Genomic DNA, 25156 nt, shown 5'->3' on the forward strand with positions numbered 1-25156 from the left:
TGGACCCCTAGAAGTTCAAATTATAGCAAGTTCTGATTATTTTGTTTCTCGTCTATTGCAATGGCTTTAAAATTTTCGTTTTGTGGGTTTACTATGTTGAAGACAATATTCTATGTTCTTTATATATATTACATTTTTAATCCTCAAAACAATCTAAAGAGACAGATGTCATTAGCAATTTCCATATTAAGATGAGAAAAGAGGTTCAGAGAAGAACAATTGAGCAAACAAAACAATGTGGAGTCCTGACAGGGTAGACGGTCCTCTATACTGTTTTTTGTGCCTTGTTTACCATTAAACCCACTAGCCATTTTTTAATTTAAAAATCTTTGTCTTCCTTTACACTGCAAATTAGAAGTCATTATGAAATCTATTTTTTCAAACCTATGGGAACTTTTCCTATCAGATGACTATGTCATTAAGACTTTTCTAAGACATACATATAGCTGTGACACTTCATATTTCAAATGTTATCAGTGTTCCCCTACTGCTATAGAATGAATTTCAAACTCTAGCTAAGCATACCATATTCCTGAGAATTATTTCATGGTCTAATGTTATTGTCCAATACTATTTCACCAGCACCATTTATCTTACACCACTCAAATGCCTGAAGCACAGGCTGTATTTCTCCTTGCCTCATCTTTTTCCTCAAATGGACTCAGAGGCTTCAAAGGACAGGGGATATACCTGACTTTCCTCTTATTCTCCATCTATTTTTGAGGGACAATCACAAAGTAAAAACATACAACAAACAAAAGGCAAAGAGAAGAGAAAATGAAATATCAAATTAAGTTTTTCTAGTAAGTTAAGATGGTGTATTAAACCTGTCTAGTTCTTTACTCAGAGATATTTAGTGTGAGTTCCAGAACACTCAGGAAACATTATATAATAGTTTTAGAAAGTATCATAGAGATGAGAAAGCTGATCGAGAATCATAGTAAAATAAATCATTTTTCTATTATTTTCTGACTCTCCATTCTTTGAAAATTTATTAATGAAGGAAGATGTGTTGTTATAATTATGATAGAATGATAAGTGTATCATAAGCTGCCGTACTCCATAATACAATATAGGAACTAACACGGTAATTATTTAACAACATTCATTAAGAACATATTACATGGAGAATACATGTGACACATTGGGGTAAAATATATAAATCAGACATAACCTCTTACTTAAAGAAATTTACAACCTGCTGGAGAGAAACAGACATATAAATTTAAAGGAGCCAGGGAATAGAACAGGCAGCATTCCCAGGCCAGTTTCATAAAAATATTTCATGTCCAAAGGCCATACACAGATGAGAGGTCAATTGTAGCCATAAAATATGGAAGATCGTAGAGTAATGTGAGAAATGTAAAAACCAACGTGCCCCGCCCCACACACAGATGATGAAAGAAAGGAGATGATTTTATGAAGAACCATTTTCCCCAAAAAGATAAACAAAAAACATGCTCGTATAAATCTAACCAAAAATAAATAAATAAATAAAAGATGCAGGCAAAATGCTCACAGCAAGTTATTTGTAGTGTTTGTTTCGAATAAAGAAGTAAAACATAAAAACTAACATTGCTATCTTGTTTGTGACCACATGGAGAATTGTTCTTGCTATGGGCAAGAAGCAATAATATATATTATAAGGAGTGTCCTGGAGTTTTGCCATCCTGCCATTTCAAAAACACTGAGTGTCTGAACTGATGTGATTTCAGAAGCAACGTAATATTAAAGTTAGGTCTTTTGAGTTCTCCCTTTTCTGACGTTTCAAATAATTTTAAAATGTTGTATTTTCTTCTGTTTTTAAAAGAATATTATACAAAAATTATCTGTACAAATTAAACATTACCCAAATTCCAGCAATAAGAGATGTCATTGTTACCATTTTGATGTACTGCCTTTAATACTTTTCTCTGTGTATGTACATGTGTATGATAGATATATACACATTTGTCATATATGTGTATATATTAATATATGTATACGTGTGTATATATACCTTTTATAAGATTGGGTCATATGCTTTATATATATTACATTATTAGCCATAACTTTGTGGCAACTATTCCTAATTTTGTATTTATTGTTTTTTTATTTGTTTCTGGGACAAAAATTCCTTTCCCTATATAGTCAGATGGCCCATTCCCACATTTACTTAAGGTCTTTATGCAAATACCATCATCTCAGGAAGGCTTTCACTGGCAATCCTAATATCAGATTTCAAATCTCCTCTCAAAATTCCATATCCCTCTTTTCTGCTCTGGTTTTCTCTTAACAGCCTTTAACATTATTAACATACCTAACAATATCGTAAACACTTATTTTCTTTATTTTCTGTCCCCACCCTCTTAGACATGAAGTTCCACAAAGCCAATTTTTTTTTTTTTTGTCTGTTTTGTTCACTGATATGTCCTCTAGTGCATAGGATAGTGTCTGGTATATAGTAGTTGGTCAGTAAATATCTGTTGATGGATATAAGAGAATATTGGCGAGATATATATATATATAGATATATGATGAAAGAAAGGAGATGTTAATGGTGTTAACAATAGGTTTTCTGTTACTCATTATTTTTGTTGCTAGTAACAATCTTTGTCTTTTCAGTGTCTACATAAGTATTTCAGAGAAATTTTGGAAAAATTTGTATCTGGGACTGTGATTCTGGCCCAAGCTGAAACCATTTCTCGACAAAGTCCAAATAGAACTCACATTTAAATACATGAACCTCATAGTTTTATAGTATTCTAGTGAACAATTAGTCCAAATCCATTATTTTACAGACAAGGGAAAATGGGACACACAGAGGGGATGTAACTTGCCCAAAGAAACTGAGCTTGAATCTATAACATTGGACATAATATTTCTAATTCTTAGTGTTAGTTTCAGAAAATTAATGATATGAGTACCAAGGCATTTATGTGAATTTACAGAAGTTTATATCCGAGAAAAAAACAGTAAAGTATGAACAAATAAACACACCTAATTATTGAATTATACGGTGTTGGTTAAAGTAGAGAAAATTCAGATAATGGAACACTGGGTACCCATTAAAACTAAAAGCATTTAATTATACAAATTAACATGCAATGCTGTTTGTAATGTATAGTAAATAAACATAAGAGTGTATCATAGGGTCTCATTTTTTAGTATATAATAATCTGCAAAAGTATATTTACATAAACGAACTGAACGGAAACCAAAATAACAGTAGATAATACTAGGAAATGTCGATATTGTAAGAAATTATCAGAATTGCTAATTTTTTATTTCTAAAAAAGTCTATGGTCTCATAAATAATAAAATAAGGAAGGTGAATTTAATACTGGCTTTGAAAAGTTTGTTTTTTAATTATAGTATGAGAGGAAATACTTTATATTATTCTCTGTTCAAATGGAGAAAGAATTGAGTTAGATGTCTTTAGGTATTATAGAGAACCTTTAGTAATTTCTCAGAAGAATTACTATTAAAAAAAGATCAGAAGAAAATGAAATATATACAAAAATATGGACTTTCAAATATTTGCTACTTGTCTACAATGCCGAAACTTTAGCCAGGAGCTTCTTGGGAAAATAGAAGTTAGAGTATGGAAGGCCCAAGGAAACTCCAACAAGTTACCTCAATAAAACCAGATATCACAGTGGTACACTTCAAAATTTAAAAACAAAAGCTGGTTTTAGTAACAGTCAAAGTCACGCAGAAATAAAAAAGACCTAGTGCCACAAAGCACAGATTTTAAGACTAATTGTATCTGTCCCCACATAGCATTTCTTTCCCATGGAAGTTTTTATATGTACATACTAGTATCATCATCTTAAAGAGGAAGAAACTAAGGTTTGGAGAGGCTAATAGGCTGCACCAACAGTAATGGAGGAATATGTATGTGAATCCAGGGAAGTCCGAATCCAGAACTTGTGTTCTTTCCTGTTAATGTTTCTTCTTGTGGAATCAACAGAACTTCTTTACTGTCTGGCTCACCTTGTGATAGTGAAGTTACTGGATAATAGTGAATATACTGGACATATATAGTGAAGATACTGAAGTATCTTGATAGTGAAGATACTGGACAATAAATGGGTCCCTCTAGTGTTGTCAACATAGGAGACTGATGTGAGCAGAATAATAAATGTAAATATACATTCGAAATCCAGAAAACTGGAGGAATACTTCTAAAGGGGGGAGTCCTTGACCTCCTCACTCTCCTCTACTATGTCCCTTTGTGAATGCCCAAACACTGGTGATTTACATCCAGGAGAAGTTTATTAGTACATTTCAATATCTCCCTAGTCCTCAGTGGTAGGTGTCTGCAAGAGGAGTGGTTGCCGTGCTGCAGAGGATATATAACCAAAAAGAGGCTATGGAAATGTGCAAAAACCGACAAAAATATGTTTATTTGTTTTCTTTTTGAGACAACATTGCCTAGGCTGAAATGCAGTGGAACAATCACAGCTCACTGCAGCCTCAACTTCTCTGGCTCAGGTGATCCTCCCAGATCAGTCTCCCAAGTAGCTAGGACCACAAGCGCACACCACCATGCCTGGCTAATTTTTTTTTTTTGGTAGAGATGGGCCAACTTTTGCCGTTTTGCTCAGGCTGGGCCCGAACTCCTGAGCTCAAGTGATCCGCCTACCTAGGTATCCCAAAGTGCTAGAGTTACAGGCATGAGCCACCACACCTGGTCTGAAAATATGTTCTTAATAGACTCGCCACCCGTGGATTTTCCAGCCAAACTGCATCTGGTGATGCATCAGAAATCCAGCAGTCTTCTTCATTTTGCCCTGTCTCTGACCCTTTTAGTACAAATGGCAGCACTTATGCTGAGGTGGTTGAATCCATGAGCCACACCCATAATCCTTTATAGCAAATGACTGTTCAGCCATACCCTTGATTTCTTCTTCAGAACGTATTTTCTACTTAATTTTTCAACATGGCGAGGCTGAGAATTTTCCAAATCTTCAATTTCGCTTAACAATTCCTTCAATTTATCTTTCCCCTCTCACTGTTTACTATCAGCAGTAAGGGGAAACTAGGCCATGACTTCAACATTTTGCATAGTCTCGGCTAAATGTAAGATTAATCGCTTGCAGTTCCTACCTTCCACAAGAGTTCAGTGGAGCTCTTTGTCACCTTATAACAAAGATCACCTTTCCTCTAGTTTCCAAAAACATGTGCCTCCTTTCTATCTGAGACCTCACCAGAAGTAACTTTAACATCCATGTTTCCACCAATAATCTCTTCAAAGTAATTGAGGCTTTTTTTTTTTTTTTCACATGTCCCTCAACATTCTGCCATCTTCTACCCATTACCCAACTCCAGAGCCATAGTTATCTTTTTAGGTATTTGTTACAGCAGCACCACAATTCTGGTATCAAAATATTCATTAGTTTGCTGTGGCTGCCATAAAAACCACAAAGATTTGGGTGGCTTACACAACAGAAGTTTTATCTTCTCAAAGGCTGGAAGTCTGGGATTGAGGCGTCAGCACATTTTTGTCTCTTCTGAGACCTCTCTTCTTGGCTTACAGATAGCTGCCTTCACATTATCTGTTCATTCACATGGCCATCACTGTGTGTATAATGTGTCTGATTCTTCCCTCTTCTGTTCTTATCACCCTTCTTACAAAGACACCAGTCAGATTGGATTTGGGATCACCATAATGAAACCTTGTTTTGTTTTGTTTTGTTTTTTGAAACAGAGTCTTGCTGTGTTGCCCAGGCTGGAGTGCAATGGCGCAGTCTCAGCTTACTGCAACCTCCGCCTCCCGGGTTCAAGCCATTCTCCTGCCTTAGCCTCCCAAGTAGCTGGGACTACAGGCATGTGCCATCACGCCTGGCTAACTTTTGTATTTTTAGTAGGGATGGGGTTTCACCATGTTGGCCAGGCTAGTCTTCAACTACTGACCTCAAGTGATACGCCCACCTTGGCATCCCAAAGTGCTGGGATTACAGGCGTGAGCCACTGTACCCGGCCATTTTAAACTCAATCACCTCTTCAAAGGCCCTATCGCCAAATACAGTCCCATTCCAAGGTACTGGGTATCAGGTCTTCAAAATATGAATTCAGGGAGAGGGAGGCACAATTCAGCCCATAAAATGACAAAAAAAAATTGTGTATATATATATATATATACAATTTTATATATATATAAAATTTTCCCACTGAGATTTAATTTATTTAGTTTGAGATCTTAAGTCCAATTCAATCAATATTTACTATATCTATGTGCCACACACAGGGATACCTGAGTTGAGACTAATGAGATAATAAGAATTAACTAGGAAAAAAAGGTAAGAGACATATTTGGGTTCAGTGAGCTATTTGACCATAGACATCTAAGTGTGGGATGGTGCTGTGTTATGCAGTGAGTATATGTGTGTGTGTGCCTGTGTTCATGTTAATAGAATAGTAGTAGTGGGGCAGGTAGGGTAATTACATTTCTTTATTTTGAGCATGAAATCTATTGTGGATATTGCTGAGAAGTAATGCTGGGGAGGTAAGTTTACAAAAACAAAACTTAAATTCAATGTAAATAATAGTCTAACACTAGGGAAAAATCTTAGCAGGTAGGAAGGCATGGTCAAGTTACTATTGAGCTCAATAATTCTTCACAGTAGTAGTGATTTCTATAGCTCACAATAAAACTTGTTTAATAGCACAAACATTGTCAAAATAACACATTAGGTTTTTTAAAAAAACATTGTTTTAATATTCAATATATCTACTTTAATAAATGTAAAAATATCCCCCACATAAATGCGAAAAAATCTAGTTTTTGTTCTTTTTTCTAGGCTTCTTTTGGGGTTTTCTGTTTATTCCACACATAATTATAAGTAAAAACGGCCATCAAGAGACAAAAGTGAATCCTTTCAAGGAACAAATTTATTCGTTAAATTGAAGGCTACAGTAATAACATTTCTATGTGGAAAGAACTGTCAACCTTCATAGATCTGGATACTATATAGATAGTCCAAAAGTGCATAAGTTTTGCACAATTCAAAGTTTTTCACTCTATGAAGAAAATAAAAATATATTACCAACAAAACGAAAGCAAGCACTATATTGTATCTCTGAAAGCAATGTCTGTTTCCTGTAAAGGTTTTTAGATGAAATAGTATATACTTACTTTCATTAACAATACATGACCACTGCCAATTGAGATCCGCGACTAAAAACTATTTCCAAAAATCTCCTCTGGTGAGAACTGACCACTAGAAAGATGTTCTGAGGGTTTCATATTCCCTTAGCTGGACTTTTTTATTGTCCATGATCATTGACACTTTATTTTAAATTTTACTTATAGTCATTTACATTTTAGTACTGTGTGATTTATACATGTCCTAGGTAAAACAAGGACAATCTTACATATTCTGGAAACTTCAAATCTGAGGAACATGACTGTGAAATCCTCCTGAACCATCTCTCTGTCCTTCCCAGGCCCTAATAGCAGGCCTTGAATAGTGCAAAACAGTCTTCTTAAATACATTAGTCTTTCTTGTCATAAAAATATTTTCCTCTAGATCCTACTTACTGTTTTTTTCATTTAATTTATAACCAAGTTTTCAGAAAAGAATCTACATTTTTCTCTACTTCTCCTTTCGATTAATTAACTATAGTCTGGTTTCTATCTCTATAGTGCTTCCAAAACATCTTTCTTTCACAATGGCCACCTAACTGAGAAATCCAATAAACCACTTATAACACTTGTCCTGTTTGAACTATCTGGAGTTGATACTCATTGGCACTCTACTCCTTTGATTTGTAGGAATCTACTCTTCAGTAAATCTCCCTCAACTTCTAAGTCTTCTCATTTACTTTTGTTGATTCCTGCTTGAAACAGTACCCAAATAGCAGTATTTCTGAGGGTTCCAACCTTCATTTCCTAATCCTCTTTCTATAAACCCACTCTTGTGGCATGGTATAGAATGTACCTAATAAACTGTCCCCGATATATCTCTTTAGCCTTCTCTTCTGTTGTACATATAACTTTTTTCTATTCTCGGCTACCTTGGCCTTTTATTTTTAGACCTATTCTCCTTTGATTGTGCTGTACCCTCTTTTGAAAAAGATGTTCAACCCCTTCTTTCCTATAAAACTACAATATGTTTTCTAAAAATACTGTGAACATGTCTCTTCATGTATAAAGCCTCCCACTCTCCCACTAGGAATCATTCATTGATCTCTATTCAATTGTTCTTATTCAATTGTTTTCCCAGAGCACTTTGGTCATATTTCTATTATAATAATTAGCAAATGATATTTTAATTTTCTAAAAGCCATTCATCTTCCTAAAATGAATTTTAAGTTCCTCTAAAGTAAAAACTATTGAGATTGTTACAGCATAAAGACTGCAATGCAGTGTAAGAGTTACAACCAGGGTACGGACTTTAGAATTGAACAGGACCGGTCTGAGTCTCAGACATCCACCCCCTCTTAGTGTGTGACCTTAATGTTGTAATCTATGAAAAGGGAATAAAAATTAGATAATAATAATACTTACGTGTAACAGTCTAACTTCACACATAAAATATGTAAAGGGTTTAACACAGTAAGTGGTACAGAGTATTTGTTAGGTCAGTTTTAGCTGCTATTAATTAATTGTCTTCAAAAATTTATAGAGACTCATAGATTATTACTAAATATTTAGAAAAGGAATTGATGAATAAACAATAACAGCGTAATTCTTCTTTGCTTCTTATATGGTTTAACTGGGTGAGGAATGCAGTACAGTCGTCTTCAGTATCTGTGGGGAACTGGTTCCAAGACTTTCCTAGAATACCAAAATCCTCAGATGCTCAAGTCCCAGATAAAAAATATGGCATCGTATTTGCATATAAGCTATGCACACCCTCCCCTATATTTTTAAATCATCTCCAGATTATTTATAATACCTAATACAATGTTAAATGCTATGTAAATAGTTGTTTTACTGTATTGTTTAGAGAATAACGACTTGGGAAAAGTCTGTACAGAAAAATTGTGTCCGTGCTGAGCCTGTACAGGGTTGACAAAAGTCTGTACGGGGTCAGCACGGACACAATTTTTATTTCCAAATACTTCTGATTTGCACTTGGTTGAACCCACGAATGTGGAGTGTAGGGATATAGAGGGCTGATTGTATACACATTATGCCCACTATCAGAATAGATTTTAAGGCATAGAAGACCAAGGTACACACATTTCCAAAGAGCCAAATACAAACAGAGATAGAGACACAAGTACACAAAAGTAGGAGAGGTTGCTCTAAACTCCCACAATTAACATATTTTTTCCTGGTTGCATTTATCAGATAGGCCAATTATCATTTTTAAATTGTATGACTTTGATGACACTTGGTAAGAGCAAAAAGTGGAAAAAAAAATCAATGTGGGCTGCTACACCCGTGAGAGAGATTTTTATTCTGGCAATACAGGTACATTCTCTGGACAGGGAGTCACCCTGAGACCTATATATGGGTGAGAAAGGTGGGCCTGAAATGGATATATTTTGCCCAGAATGAATGAGACAGGGGCAGGACAAATGAAGACTGGGATTCAGAAGAAGCATTACTGGTGTTCTAAAATAGAAATAAGTACCTGAATCAATTTTTGGTCAAGGAGAACCTTAGATATACTAACTCTGAAATGTTAATGAATCTCTTGTTCTCTTCATTCTTTTCTCTGGTTGCAATGCCCAAGTTCAAGCCCTCATCACTTGTTACTTGAAGTGTGGTCAAACCTTTTTATGTGGAGTCCCTGTAGGTGATCTGCAAGACTTTCCTTTACATGCCAACAAGTATCACCTTCACAACAAAACTCCTTCAGCTCAAGCCTCTGCCTCAAGTCTCAGCAACTCATTATGAATAAAATAGTAGCATTTTGGTAATAAAATATCAGAATTTTAATACAATTGTGCTTTAAAACCACTACTAGGTACTTTGAGATTACCAGAAGTTATCAGATTGCAATCAGGGCTACTCATTATGACACTGGTTATTAAGGAGTATATGCCAGATGTGATCAATCTCTAAAGCTCAAATGCACAATGCAAAAATAATTTCCATTGTGATGAACATTGACAGGTACCCTAAAGGTGATCCTGGAAATTTCTCAGAGGAGATATGAGTTTACTATTGCATATATGTTCAAAACACCACAAACTGAATCAAGAAAGAATGATTTAAACTATTAAGAAATAAAATTTCTGGAAATTTTTCAGACTGTAAAAAAGGTCTTACTCTAAGACCTTTCATCTGTAAAGAGGTCTTACTGATGAAGGTAGGGCAGTTCTCAGTAAAATTTTGTGAAACAAAATTGAGCGCTTTATCTGTGCTTGAAATCAAAAGTCAGTTACTAAATAAAAATTATTCCAAATATAGCATACGGAAGTAGTCTTAAAACACCTGCTTCTGTACTTCTTTAATTAAAAGCTACTATTTTCTAGCAAACGTTTTTTATTAGATAGTTCCACAAGCTTTTTCATTTTCTGTTATATTTCTAGACACTCTAGCAGTCTGTGGTGCACACACTTGTTGGTGAATGAAGCAAAGGTTAAGTGTGTATGACACAGATGAGCCCCGAGATTAAGTATACTCCGTGAAATGCATGTGGATGTTCATGATTTAAACCAATGAACTGTGGCCTGAAATGGTGTCACACGAAGCGCAGCGGTAAGTGGAAGGTTAAACCTACTTGCATCTCGGCTCATTAAACGCAGTTAAAGTGCAAATCCCCTCATTCTGACAGTAGTGATCACAAGGGTTCTCTTTCTGGTCACAGCGCTGACTTTTAAACCCCACAGAGCATCTGCAGAATTTCAGTAAAATACAGCTAAATAAAGCGTCTGACTTTTTTTGCCAAATATGTTTTAAATTCATTTCATACAGAGATAGCAACATTCGAACGAAAAGGTTCCCAGATAAGCGCACTTCTCTCTCAAACACACTCATCACATGCTACTCTGACAAGGTCAGGAGCAGGATGCAGATGTGGGTTATATATGGGCATCATCCTTCTGGTCAAACAGTGATGAAACTCACAACAGTGACCATGTAATCTGAATAATTTTATTTCAAATTGTCCACTCTGGACAATCAGATCATGGAGGGGGGAAAATACTAAATTCCAGATTTTCTCAGGAGCACTATGAATATACCCAATAATTTTCCTAGGTGTTGAGAAACTCAGACACTCGAGTTATTCTAAAGGAGCCAGGGGCTTAATAGGTTTACATAATAAAACAGTCTAAGTCTCATACAAACATCAACTAGCATTATACATTTGAAAGAATATTACAAGCTCTTGTGGAAAAAATAATGGCCGTAAGTACCAAAGGATTCAAAAAAGATGATTATCTCTGAGCTTCACATATCAGAGTAAGGTCAATAAAATTATAACAGTTTTCTCTGGCATTTCCAAGTTCAAAGGTCTACGCATGTCTGAAATGGTACGATGCTAAGAACAGAATGAGCTCTTACTCATGAAATCATTAGCAATTTGATGAAAGAGGAGATTCTGCAGCACATGAGCTGATGAGGGACAATACTTGATCAGAGATGTCCATGAAACACTCATTTAAAATTACCCCAGAAAAGGAGAATAATAGAACAGGGATTTCATGTACATACAAAGGCTTATTATAAAATGCCCATGACTTGATTAAATACTCACAGACACACAGGTACATTTGTCTCGGGGTCCAGCTGGCATGTGCCGCCATTGTAACAGTAGCCATCACATAACTGACAGCTAGAGGCAATCTTTCCATTAGTGCAGCTGCAACAACAAAGAAAAAAAAAACAATTTCATTGTTATTGGCAACATTATTGCTGAAAGCTGACATAAACTCTCCGTGGATGAGAATATTCATCATATAGGAGAGATGGAGTGGCTAGTTAAAAGGTTTTCAGGAAGTCTGACTCACTAGAGGCAGTTTTATTTATGTCAGAATGATGTCATAAAATTTTTCTTCTGATAATTCTCAAATTTTCAACCAGTTCATTGAATATAAACATTTTATATAGCTAGATGTATGTGCGAAAAAATATACTCTAATGTCTATCACTTACACTTCTGGGAGACATTGGCATCAGTATCTTGTTTCTTTTTCATGTAAGTAGGGTTCAGTGACATCTGTGTGAATGATAAACCACATGATCAAGTACTCTGGAAAAAAGTGCTTTAGCTTTTCTTTTAAAGTGGAAAATCTGTTTCAAAGAGTGCTAAGACTTTTAGACCCCACATTTCATAAGAAAGTGGAGGGTTATCCTGTAGCCACTTTTATCCCACTGTTTCTCTTTGAATATGTACTGTAACTAATGTCAAACTATTTTTATTCTAACATAAAAAAACATGGAGTAGTTCATAAAAAAACAGTTATGTTACAGGAGCAATGTGCAATATGGCAACAAAGTAATGAGACAGGCTTTCTTGAAAAACTTGCCAAAATGTTTCTAAGTTAAAGTCACATCACATGTTAGGGATAAGAATAAATAGCTACTGCTACACTGTAAAAATAAACATAACAATACTGGGAAAAACACAGACATTTTTTACTTGCCATGTTACATTTTTTAAATAAACAAATAATTAGATTGGACAGTGAAAACTGTTGAGTGAATGCAGAAATGTGCATCAACATTTCAAATTATCCAGTGACCTACTCTGTGGGTCAAAACCAGAATTAACAACAGATCATGCTGGCAATTCTGATCATGTGGTCATGTCAGTATTAGCTGCTATGAAACAATCAATGGTATCACAGTGCATCTGGACATAACCTTGAGAAAAAAATCAGGCTACAATATCGATTGATCACTTTGATCCTCTCCATGATGGATATCTATTGCAGTACATCTGTCATAGGGTGATTCCTAATGATAGGTGAGATGCCTAAAAATAATTGGTTGACATGTAGTTCATTTATTCTGTGCATGTTTATTTGACCTCATGTGGGTTGTGTAGGTACTGGAAATGCCCTCAACTGCTTTTAACATTAATGGGTGTTTAATTTGAAGATGTTTCTGAAAAGCTTAGATTGTGAAATCACATTTCTTTTCAAGGTAAACAGGAGCAGTGAACAGTGTAACTATGTACAAGATGTGAAATAAAGAGGTAAACAGAACAAGACATAGAGAAGAGGTGGGTGGTCTCAAGTTTGTACAGAGACTAACCCATCCTTTATAACCTATAGAGGCACCCTAATATGGATGCAGTGAATTAATTAGCAATCAGTGGTATTGGTGTCTAATAGAGTAAGTGCATCTGAGGGACTTTTACTTGTCCTCCATGCCCAGCCTCTTTGAAAATCCTAAGGTCAAAAAATTATAGTTTCTTGTTTTATCCAAGGAACAGCCTCAAAAGGGAAAATTAGCTCATTATATATTAAATGATTTTCTACAAAAAAGATAACTGTTTATCAAATCTCATCATCTAAAAGAGACAAAAAAACCTAATTGATTGCTTTTAAACCTGTGCTTCCAATGGATACAAAAGATGTTGCCTCTTTTTCCCTCTAAAGTTTGTGTTTGAATCCTAAGTTGAAGATAGAAATTTGTAGACATTTTAAATGTGAAATACAAATAGTTAAAATCATTACAATACATCAAAGAGTGCAGCTCAGATTTTAATGTAAATTTTCATAATTTTCTTTTTTAGAGGCATTCGGCATACGTGCACACACAAACACACACACACACATACACACACACACACAATATGTGATGTATCACTTTCCAAAAGTTAATTACTAGTTATTCAGTCCACACAAATAGTTCCCATGACAATGGTCATCAAAAAGACATAATTTAGGTTATTCAAGATTATGATCAAGTCTTTCTTCACCAGTATTCACTTTGATTTCCAGAAAAGAGAAAAATATGCAATTGGCTCCATTTTAAAGATTATACTCACTGTACTTGATAGAGTACCTGTTCTACTTAACAGTTCATAGGCTGTGCATTAGAAACACAACTGCCTATTTGTAATCACAATTATACTTGATGACTTGAATTTTCCTAATTAAGTAAAAATGATTAACTTTATTGCAATTTTGTTTTACTATCTGTTCTTTACCTATAAAACAGAAATTCTAACATCACTGTAACTTCATTTTAATGCTAATGTGAAAAGTATCATAGAAATAAAAATGAACTTTAATCATCTAACATGTTTCAGAAAATCCAAAGAATTATGTTTGTATTGTCATGTTCAAGTGTTATATATAGCCTATTTAATAAATCAAGTATTACTGTATTCCTATTTTAAAAGTTCCACTATCTCATTGTTAGCAATTGTTATTTATCCATTCTTATATATACATTTCCAAAAAGATCATTTAAAAAACACAAACTCTTATGTTGCACCTCAATAGCCTGCTCATTGTGAGAATCTGGTGTTTCTGTTTTGGGGGAGGCACTTTTGACTGTATAGCAAGCGATACTGAGGGACCTTGATCCCTGCCCTTTCTTCCTTACATAAAGGGAAGAGGGTCTGCATCTCCACATGGGCTTTTCCAAGGTAAAATGGGTAGGAAACTTTGGCTCACACCATTTCTCAGATGGGATCTCGGATTACCCCAGAGATCTCAGCCCATGATCTCTGGGGTAAGTGGAATGGAATAGTAAAAGAAGATTCCGCAGCTTATCCTGATATGGTGCACAGGACATAGAGAACAATGTATGCTCACTAATTGAAATACAATTCTGTCATGCTACAGTTTCATCACAAAGAACAAATGAGCTTTATGAGGAAACATGATTTGGATAGTTTATATGAAATTGTGTTTCGCTTTTATGTACTTATCAAAGGCACATATTTATATATCAGTCATATTTTCAATTACTAAAAAATACTTTCAAATATCCCAATTTTGCAGGTTTGCATAAATGTCATTCATAATGATAATACAAATCATATTTAGAGTAAATTCTAAAATGAGAGTAAATAAAATGTTGATGCTCTTTGTAATAAAATTTTATTGGGCCTTGTTTGGCAGAGCAACATAACTCATCTGGCACCCTTGGCGAGCTCTCAGCGGAAGCTGTGACATGGACACTTTATGGCATGCTTTCCTATCTCATATTCTTATTTATTATACTCCCAAGCAAGGCAAGTGATAGAGTCCAGTCCTTTATAAGCCCTTCCTTTAAAAAGCTATTAAAAGAGGTCTGGAGTGAGGATTGATCTCTAACCTCAGTGGCATAAACTTATTTCACGATAGAAACTGAATGGCACCACTCTTTAGCCGCAATGTTCTGTTTTCCATTCACTTAATCTTAAAGCCAAAGAGCAAAAGGCAGTGCGATGAAAGTCAAACTCGATGATTTTTGTTTTAGTTACTTCCCAGAACACATTATTCCTTCTGTTTGCTTTGATCATAATGTTCAAAGTCAGATTAAGAAAAAAAGGATTAATGTGTGTTTTCGTTAGACAGGTCTTTTGCTCCTCCTTCAACAAATCAACTTGCAACAGAAAAGCAAACCTACTTATTGTCAATAACAATGATGAAATAATTAACAGCCTGAGCTAATCTAATTGAATAATACTACATGTAGTTTTTGAAAGTATGCTGAATGCCAGCATTTCTTGCTTACTCAGGAATATTTGGTCTAGGGAATGATATGACCGTCTTATTATATAATGGATTTTCATAATTCCTAGATATTCACAGTAGATGTTGAATAAGTTCAGGTCAAATTAAAGTGAACTAGACTTACTCTCTAGTCATAAAAACTGCAATGGGCACAATACGGAATTTTAGAATAAAAACAATCTACAAAGTTTTTACAATTTATTACAGAACTGCAATGTCAATTGGTATCCAAGTGCTTTTATAAATTAAGCTGGATGTCCACTTACTTGCAAAATATATCTTCACTGTCTTTATTTATAATGCAGTGCCCCCCATGGCACCTTACACACTTGTCAGCCTCACATTTTGGTCCTTCATAGCGTGTTGGACAGACACATTCAACACTTCCATCATCCCCAATGGTACATGATTCAGAATTCACACAATAGTGGTGGCACACGTCTAGGAAAAAAAGGCACAACAGAAAAATAAAATTATATTACAGGACATTTTTCTTCAGTCATAATTAAGGTGACCCTTTCATTTATTACTTAAAAATAATCAATAGGTTAATTTACAAAAGCAGCTTATAATTACACATGAAGTACAATTCTTTAATAATGCTATTGATTCTCCTCTTTGAATTAGGCATCATTTTCCTCTGGCTAAGAGAAGAGAGCTTATATTGCTGTAATGCTAGCTGACAAACTCTTTTGATTCTGAATATTAAAGCTTAAGTTAACAAGTTCCCTTAGCTTTCTTTCTAATGAACAACGTAAGTATAGTTTGAAATGAACAGAAATGCTTAACATTTCTTTGGATGTCATTTATTGTTGGCTCCTTCACTCCTCTTTTCATCTAGAGAACAGAGTAATGTTTGGTTTTTGGACGCCGAAAGAATGAGGGTCGTGATTAAATCGGTATACTATTGGAGGCTATATGAGTAAGCCACAAACTGTTTCTCATAAATGCAGAATGTTGTCAAACCGACAAACTGTGTATGCCACCCAGAAGGACTGCTGAGGGCAGTCAACAATCCAGGCACAAATGTTTCTTATGATTAGGCATAATTGAAGCCTGTCAGTAACAATACAAACCTGTGATCAATTAAGCAGTCCACCTGCTCTTGTTACCAAATAAATAGGAAGGGCTGTAGAAGCTCAGCAGTTGCCTTTGCTCACTAGAAGCAGAGAGCTGTCTTCTTCTTCCCCTGGCCCTATCCTTAAAGCAGTTTCTTTTGTCTTAAGTTTTCATTTCTAAGTTCGTCCCTTCATTCAGTCTTGTAATGATGGTCTCAAGCAGTAACAGTAGTAACTGCTGTAATGACGGCCTCAAGGAGTCACAGTGGCAGTCAGGCACATGTGGTGAGCAGAGGACTCCTACCCCTGCACCAGACTTTAGTGTTGTGGAAAGAAACCTCCTTGTACATGTAGCAGAACAAACCCAGGTATTTTCTGCATGCCTGAGCAGATGAGCAAACAACGAGTTATGCCTCTCATGGAACTCCGAGAGGAAAGCAAACTGGGAGACTAACCGATCCATCATTCATGGGGAATAATAACAAAAATCTAGGCTATTATCCTTTTCTAAGGTAAGAGACTAATCTTCCCAACAGTAAGGAAACTCCCTGTAATCTGAACCTATTGTTTTGAAGGCCATTTCTCATTGAGCATCAGAGACGATTTTCTCAACTAGAAAGGAACACTTCACCCAAATATTTCTATACCCCTTGAACATGCATAATGAAACAAAGACCATTTAATAATATAACAACCACTCTAACAATAGAATTAGACATTCTGCTTCTGTCTTTTGAAAAGCAAACATGTTCATGTTTTTATATATGAATATATTATAATTTATCACACTTAAATATTGAAATTAATAATATAAATGATCCTATGCAAAATAATTGATTAAATTGATTCCAGACTTTGTGTTTAGAAAATGCAAATTCCTTTTATCTATTTAATTGTGAAGCAATATTAAATGAGATTAGCTGAGATAAAAATCACAATTTATAAACTTCATCTTGCTATATTGACAATTATAAGAGGTAAGAAAAATTAAAACATAATTTATAATTCTCATGTTTATGTTTATCTAGCCCTTTATTAAATCAGACAGAAATTAAATTTATTGACAGACTGGCTTCATATTTATGGAAATTTATTTCAAGCATTCCCATGCTTGCTGTTGCACTGTGCCAAGTACCTTCATTGAGATTTAGGGTTGAAGCCTATTAATATGGGTTTTGGCTATATGTAAGACATACAGCACTTTCAAAAGGTAAGAGAGTTGGAGATCTGAAATTTAACATAGTGTTAGTAGCCATACATTATGGTTTCTGTAGTTGTTCTAGGCTTGGAGGGTATATATACACAACACAAATGCTGTTTTTATTTATGAAGAGTATATCAACAGCAGTCTATGTGATCATCCAGAACAGCCTCCCATTCAATGCAGAAATCTCTGAAGAACAACCTTCTTTAGGCAGGTTGCACGATACCTCTAATTCATAAAAAGCTCTTTTAATATTGTCCCCAACTGCTTTAAAGTTTCATCCACTGGGGCTGATTAGCTGTCTGATGAGACATAGAAGTCTGCTGATGTTTCTTTGCAACATTTTCTTACTATGTCATTATTCAAAGGTTGCCATGGCGGATATAATTAATTATAGAATCATATAGGGAACTTATTTGCAGATGAAAATTCCAGTGCCTTTCCCTGCCACCCACTCCTAGATTATAATTCATAGGTCTGAAATGGGGCCCAGGTGGTTCCCATGGGAACTAGAAAATGTAAGAAATGATGATCTGGAGAGAATTTTACTAGTTGGTAAAGAGACTACATTGTTTAATACTTGTAAATAGATTTGATTTGACCAAAATAGCTTATTTATTAACTAACATTGAAAACCAAAATCAAAATGTAATTTTTCATGTAAAATTTTGAAGCACTTTGTTTTTATAACTATACCCCTGAAAAGACCCAAATAACTAGAAAAAAATGGATTAATATTCTGGAGGTTGATGAATGTCCAGGACCACACTCCAGCAAAGAGTAGTTTGTATTTAACTTAAAGTACTGAAGGTCAAAGTTTAAAACTTATCTACAGTATGCTAATTATAAGTAATTTTGTGCATAAATTAAATCTTAGATTAATATTAAAAAGATGGGCTGGGTGCGGTAGCTCACACCTGTAATTCCAGCACTTTGGGAGGCCGAGGTGGGTGGATCATCTGAGGTCAGGGGTTCGAGACTAGCCTAGCAAATATGGTGAAACCCCCTCTCTACTAAAAATACAAAAAATTAGCTGGATGTGGTGGCGGGCACCTGTAATCCAGCTATTCAGGAGGCTGAGGCAGGAGAATCGCTTGAACCCAGGAGGCAGAGGTTGCAGTGAGCCAAGATCATGACATTGCACTCCAGCCTGGGCAACAAGAGTGAAACTCTATCTCAAAATAAATAAATAAATCAAAAATAAATGAAAAGATGTAGCCCTGTACATAACTCACTAGTAATCAAGGAGATGAAAATTAACACTTCAATGAAATACCAATACACACCCACCAGATTGATAATACAATAATAGTGGAAACTCTCATCTACTACTACTCGTGGGAGAGAATATTGGTTCAACCAATTTGGAAAATGGTTGGCAGTATCTCCTAAGTTTCAGCATACGCACACCTTATGACCTAGCACTTCCACTGTTAACATATACCCAAAAGAAAAGCATGCACATGTATGTCAAGAAACATACACGTAATATGCACAGCAATATTTTTGAAAGCCCACATTTTAAAAAATCCAAATGTCTGTCCCAGGAATGGATAAGCTATGTTTCATTTATACAATAAAATGCACATATGCAAACACACACACATACACAAAATGCAGCTATAAGCAAAAATATGGATGAATCTCACAAAAATTGAGAAAAAGACATAAAATATATATATTACATTTTTATATAAGGTTCAAAGGTTAAATTGAATCTATGGTTTTAGAAGTCAAGAAGGATTTATCTTACGGGAGAGGAGAAAGGAGAGTGATGAAGAACATGAGGGAATTTTGCAGTGCTGATAATGTTTTTCTTGACTTGAATGCTGGTTTAAACTGATGTGTACACCTTGTAATATTTAATTGAACTGTTTACTTGTGATTTTTAAACTTTTTTGTGTATATTACACTTCAACAGAGAATGCTTTTTCTTTTTAAAAAAAGGCACATAAGCAACCTTAGAATGTTTTAGAAATTCTCATTTATTTAGCTAACTAGGCTAAATAGTTTTTCTCTTTGTAGGAACAACTTTTAAAAGGAATTCATGGTTCACTTTTTATGCTTTACAGAAAATCCTTCACTCTTTAATGCGTCCAATATTTTTTTCATAGCATGTCAGATGCGCATTATTCAATGCAGTTGATTGGCCTCATGGCATAAAAATGGAATCCAAGACTGTAAAAGAAATGTTTGCTTATGATAAAATTGGGAAATAAGCAAATATTAGAATTTGCACTTTAATAAATAATTCTAAATTGCGTGTTTTTAAGCCATGCCATTTTTTCCCCTCTAAAAACGGCAGAAATCATTTTATGCTCTGAACCCTTTCTCTACAGATATTCAAATGGGAAGACATTTCATTTTTCCCAGTTCACATTCTTAACACTCCATGCTGAGTTGAAATTCAGGGGCAAAGAGTTGCTCACTACACTCCAGCCCTGGCAGAGTTGCCTCCTATTGCCTTTCTATGAAAATCTTCTATCTCCAGTTATTTGGCTTAATATTTGAAGCATGTGGAAGCTGCTGAGTTAGATGTTTGACTGGACTGTTTTCTGCACCCCGGTTAGGATTCTAGTGCCTATTCTTCGACGTTTTTGTAACATCTTTGTCCCTTTCTCTTGCCTCCTTCCCTCTCCACTCACTCTCTCTCTTTCTCTCTTTCTTTCTTGTCTTAAAGGCTTTCCTATTTACTCATTTCCCACTCCAAGACTCCTGAACACAGGAGAAAGCAGATCTTACTTAGTAATAGACTTCAGCATCTGATATTTCAGCTATGACGCAATCATTGGATACTTGTAAATTGTAAAGCAAAATAATCTCTTCAAGTGTCCTCTGTTATTTCAAGTGTTATCACAGTGCATGCTATGTGCAAGTCCAGGAAAGAGTTTGAAACATCTGATGGTGTTTTCTGTTTCTAAACTGGGTGATTCAAACAAAGCCCAGGTTTTCTGTAATTGACTCAAAGTAATAACTGCAATGTTAATAAATCATAAGAATGCCAGTTTAATTTCTCTCTCACTCCCTTCACATCTATAATGCACTTAGAATTACAAGCATCTATGTAAACTTGTATAAATATGTGCCATATTTTCATCAGTGTTACCTCTCTATATACTCTCACATAATTACTACACACTGATATTTAAATTCCAAGTATCAATTCAGCTATTTATCTAATAAAATGAATACTTCATTAGTACTTCTCAGCCCAGTGGAAACTGGCTTACTAATTTAGCAAAGTATGAAGAATAGTATATGAGAAGGCTTCTTCAGTATGTAATTGTTTACTTTGGTTCTAAAGGTTACTTTACTGATCTATAAGCTCTGAAGAAAAAAAAAAAAAGAGAAAATAGTTACTAAATAAACACCATTTTATTTTTTATACCACAGCACTAAAAATATTAATGATCCCATTGAGGTGACTACTTTAAGCACCAAAAATACTTTAAAACCATTTTGAAAGTAGCCTTTATAAAAGATAGATACATATTTTCTTAAGTAAAATGTATTGATATTTTACTAATCATTTATCACTAAGAGGATCAATTATTTGTATGAACTTACCTTTGTTGAAGTTTTATACCCTTCGGATTTATTTTTTATATTTCACGTTTGCTAAGTGAAATGTTAGTGAATATGGAGAAGTAGGCAAATCTAAATGAAAAACTTAATAATTTCCCCAAAAATAAAAGAGACAGTGGGCAGCAACGGATGGCCTTCTACTTTCTAATACAGATACACAATCACTCAACTCACACTCCACTTTCACACACAAATTTGTATGTGAAATTTGTTGTTCAAATTTTAAATTTAGCTTAATAATAGCACTAAAATAAAGTTGGAGATAGTGATAGATGGAAAATGACAGTTTAGAAGAAAAATATAGATACAAGATTTTTTTGTTGCAGGGGGTGGGATAAAGAAGGGATTCAAGATAGAAAAGAGTGGTTGAAGACAAGATAGATGAGTCTAGGTACATTGGTCAGTAGAAACAGTCGATTTATGAACTGTAGTTAATCATCTTATGAACAACATGTAATTTGGCTATAAATATAAAATGGAAATGATGAATTCATAATTGATTATTTGCTGTGGACAAGTATGTGCCTTATTATATACTAGGAACCCAGGAAAGAGCTCAGAAATGCATGATGGGACACTAGCTCTGAGATAACTGACAAGTCAATCATAAGGTTAAAGCAAGAAGAAAAAAGGACCCAACATTGATCTAAATGGTTACTGTGGCAAAAGTCTAAAGTTATTACTACCCAAAGTAATGTCTTCCTTCCTATTGAGCATTCCATCTCATAAGTTTTGAGCATTTTACTGACCTGAATGGCATAACAGATGAGATAGTCTATATATGGTACGAAGGAATAATAATGAAATGTAACTAATCTGTTCTAAGAAAGTAGAGTGAACCATGAACTTACACAACCCTTTATATTCACAATATAAAAATTTTTATAACCTCTGTTAGGGTAATTACACTAAGAACTACCTAGTAGCACCAAACACAATAATGTAATCTAAAGGACAATGATGAATATGTAATTACAGAGTATTCATAAGGTAATTAGGTAGATAGTAACTGAAGAATAAATGAATGGCTAATGTCTGCAACAGAAGTAAAGTAATTTTCAAGGGAGATCATTATTGCACACTCTCTCTTTTTCTTTCTCTTTTAATGTTTCATGTAACCAGAAATACAAGTAAATACATTTTCCTTTAATCTTTTCACAGTAATAGACTCTACATAAAAATATGTGCATGTATGTGCAAATGCACAGGTTTACAAATATTTATTGAAAGCCATATAGCTATACAATCTATAACTGCATTTAACTTATTTCCCTAATATTTTTCTATAGAAAAGTAATTGCCAAAACTATTTAGCTATTTACTCATATTTGCAACTGTGCTATTCATTGTAATAATTAGTGAAGTGTGAAATTTAAAGAGAAGAAAATCAAAATAAACTAATATCAGCTAAGCAGGGTATGAAGATACCATATAAGGGTAATGAGAAACTGGAGAGCCTTTAATGGCAAATACAGAAAGGGGAAACTAATTAGATGAGAATTAGACATTAATATAATTGCATTATATGAATGTAAACTAATTAGATGAGAATTAGACATTAATATAATTGCATTATATGAATGTACACTTATTGTTCACTGAATTTTAATCTGGCCTTTAAAAATTTTGTGAAATGGTTTTTTATTCGTCATTTAAGTATGCGTTTGATAATTTAAGGCTGCATTGACACACACAAACCAACAACAAATTAAAAGTAGGATGGAATTACCATCACAAAGACTAGGTAAATTTCACAGTGCATATCCCCAGGCATTCTATAACTGAGGAGCCAGTTTCAGTGCAATTTATATTCCACCTTCACTGTTATATTTAATTGTGTCACAGAGGCAGTAGATCCTATGAATTCTGCTGATATTATCCCTGCAGAGTGGTTTATGGTTGCTTCCACATCTGTATGAAATGTAGAATTTCCAGAGCAACCAACAATATAATTTTATAAACTTTCGATGAATACTTATACTGGGATAAGATAATAAAGAAAAGAAAAAAAAATTGGCCAGAATTTGAGGTACTGGAAGCCTAAGTCCAGTCCTTCCTTGGCCTAACAATGTGACCTCACCTGAGTTACCTGATTAAGCTCTCCAAGATATCTTTTGGTCATCTTTGAACTGAGGCAGTTACATTAAATCATGCCTAAGATTATGTCATTATTCCTTCCTCACCCACCAATTTCCAATGGTGCCCTCTATCTAGGACTAGAGCCTTCTTTTAGTAAAATGATGTAAATGATAATTATGATGTTGATAAACACTCATTTTTCAGTGTCTCCTACATGCCAGGCACATGGGTTTGGTATAGTCACAGGCATTAGATGGTATTATCCTCTTTTTATAGATAAATACACTGATGCACATAGAGGTTAAGCAGTTGCCAAGGCTTGCACACAAACAAGAGGTAGAACAGAACTTCAAATCCAAATAGGCCAACTCTAGAGGATAAATTCTTATTTTTCATATTTAGTGATTCATAAATACGTTCAGGAAAACAAATCTACAAAGCGATTTGAATATCTTTGCTGTTCTCTTTCCTTTCTGTGTATTTAAAATGGAAAGTATCCCATCTCTGTGGATATCTTAGGACCTACCCAGCAGTTGGAATATTAAAGGATCCTGTAGCAGCAAAGGCAACAGACCCACAAGAAGTCTGCATGATAATGACACAGACTATAATCTCAAAGCTCAGGGACACAAGCTGGCATTCTCACACCTGAGCTGAAGGTTCAAACGTCAGATGTTATCCTCTGCAGCCTCTCATTCCAATCCAAGTTAGATGTTTGTTTCTCTATCTATGGATAGTTGGTTCAAAGCATGGGATTCTCACACTTGAAGAAAACACTTAACCATCAAGATGATCTATTCATTATCAGACATGATCAACTCTGGGTCACTCTAAACAAATAAGAAACCAAAATAATAGCCAAGAAATAACAAAGTAAGACATACCTACAGCATTATCATTTACTTACATCTAATTTAGGATGAGGACATTTGAAAGGTTTTCTGGAAAATTTTATAATTCTAAATCTGTTGTTAAGAGCAATTGTGGCCTTTCATTACCTAGAGATACGTAGCAGTAGATGAGTGTCAGTTTTTCATCTAGCATGGCTTAGGAGTCAAAATACATAGAGTAACTTTTATACATTGTATACAATTTGTATAGAATTTTATGTCTTTGAAGAATTAAATCAGAAAATAGAATTTAAAGACTTAAGTAATATTGGGATTTATCCTTTTATAGATTCCTCAAATGTTTTACGCAGCCTAAGATTTTTAATAACTAAACTTTATTGCATAGTGCTAAATATAGCTTCCAAAGTCAGAGCTGTGTTTAATAAAGTAGGCAAACATTAAATCCAGGTATGCCAATTAAATATTCACTGAGGAAAAAATGTCTGCAAAACTCTGATTAGAAATGATAAATTTTCATCACGAAAGCATGCCTAAGGAAATATCACTTTCTATTATACTAATGAAAATAGTAATGTATTTCAAATATTTCTATATAAAGGAATTTTGAAAATTAAAGAATAAAATCTATCTTGATCAGTGACATCTCTAAGTGTCCAGGGAGAAGGAAAATGTAAAACTCAGCCAAATTATCAAAAATTTGATTTGAGTGAGTGACATGGGGTGGGATTTTGAAAGTATCAGCATTTAAATTTTTGACAAACTGCCATTGTAAAATGCATATTAACAATGATGGCATCAATAGTTTTCAAAATCAT

The 25156-nt window shown here is 34.5% G+C and overlaps 1 protein-coding gene across 1 annotated transcript in view; it reads right to left on the reverse strand.

Moving 5' to 3' along the window:
- Positions 1–25156, reverse strand: part of LRP1B (LDL receptor related protein 1B) — a 1896287-nt gene that overhangs the window by 26952 nt on the left and 1844179 nt on the right. The window contains exons 85-86 of the mRNA XM_054478394.2: positions 15831–16005; positions 11643–11747 (exon numbers count right to left, since the gene is read on the reverse strand). Coding sequence (XP_054334369.1) covers positions 11643–11747; positions 15831–16005 — 280 coding nt within the window. The remainder of the gene's footprint in view (positions 1–11642; positions 11748–15830; positions 16006–25156) is intronic.

This window comes from Pongo pygmaeus, chromosome 11 (genome assembly GCF_028885625.2).
Source record: "Pongo pygmaeus isolate AG05252 chromosome 11, NHGRI_mPonPyg2-v2.0_pri, whole genome shotgun sequence".
Taxonomy (NCBI): Eukaryota; Metazoa; Chordata; class Mammalia; order Primates; family Hominidae; genus Pongo; species Pongo pygmaeus.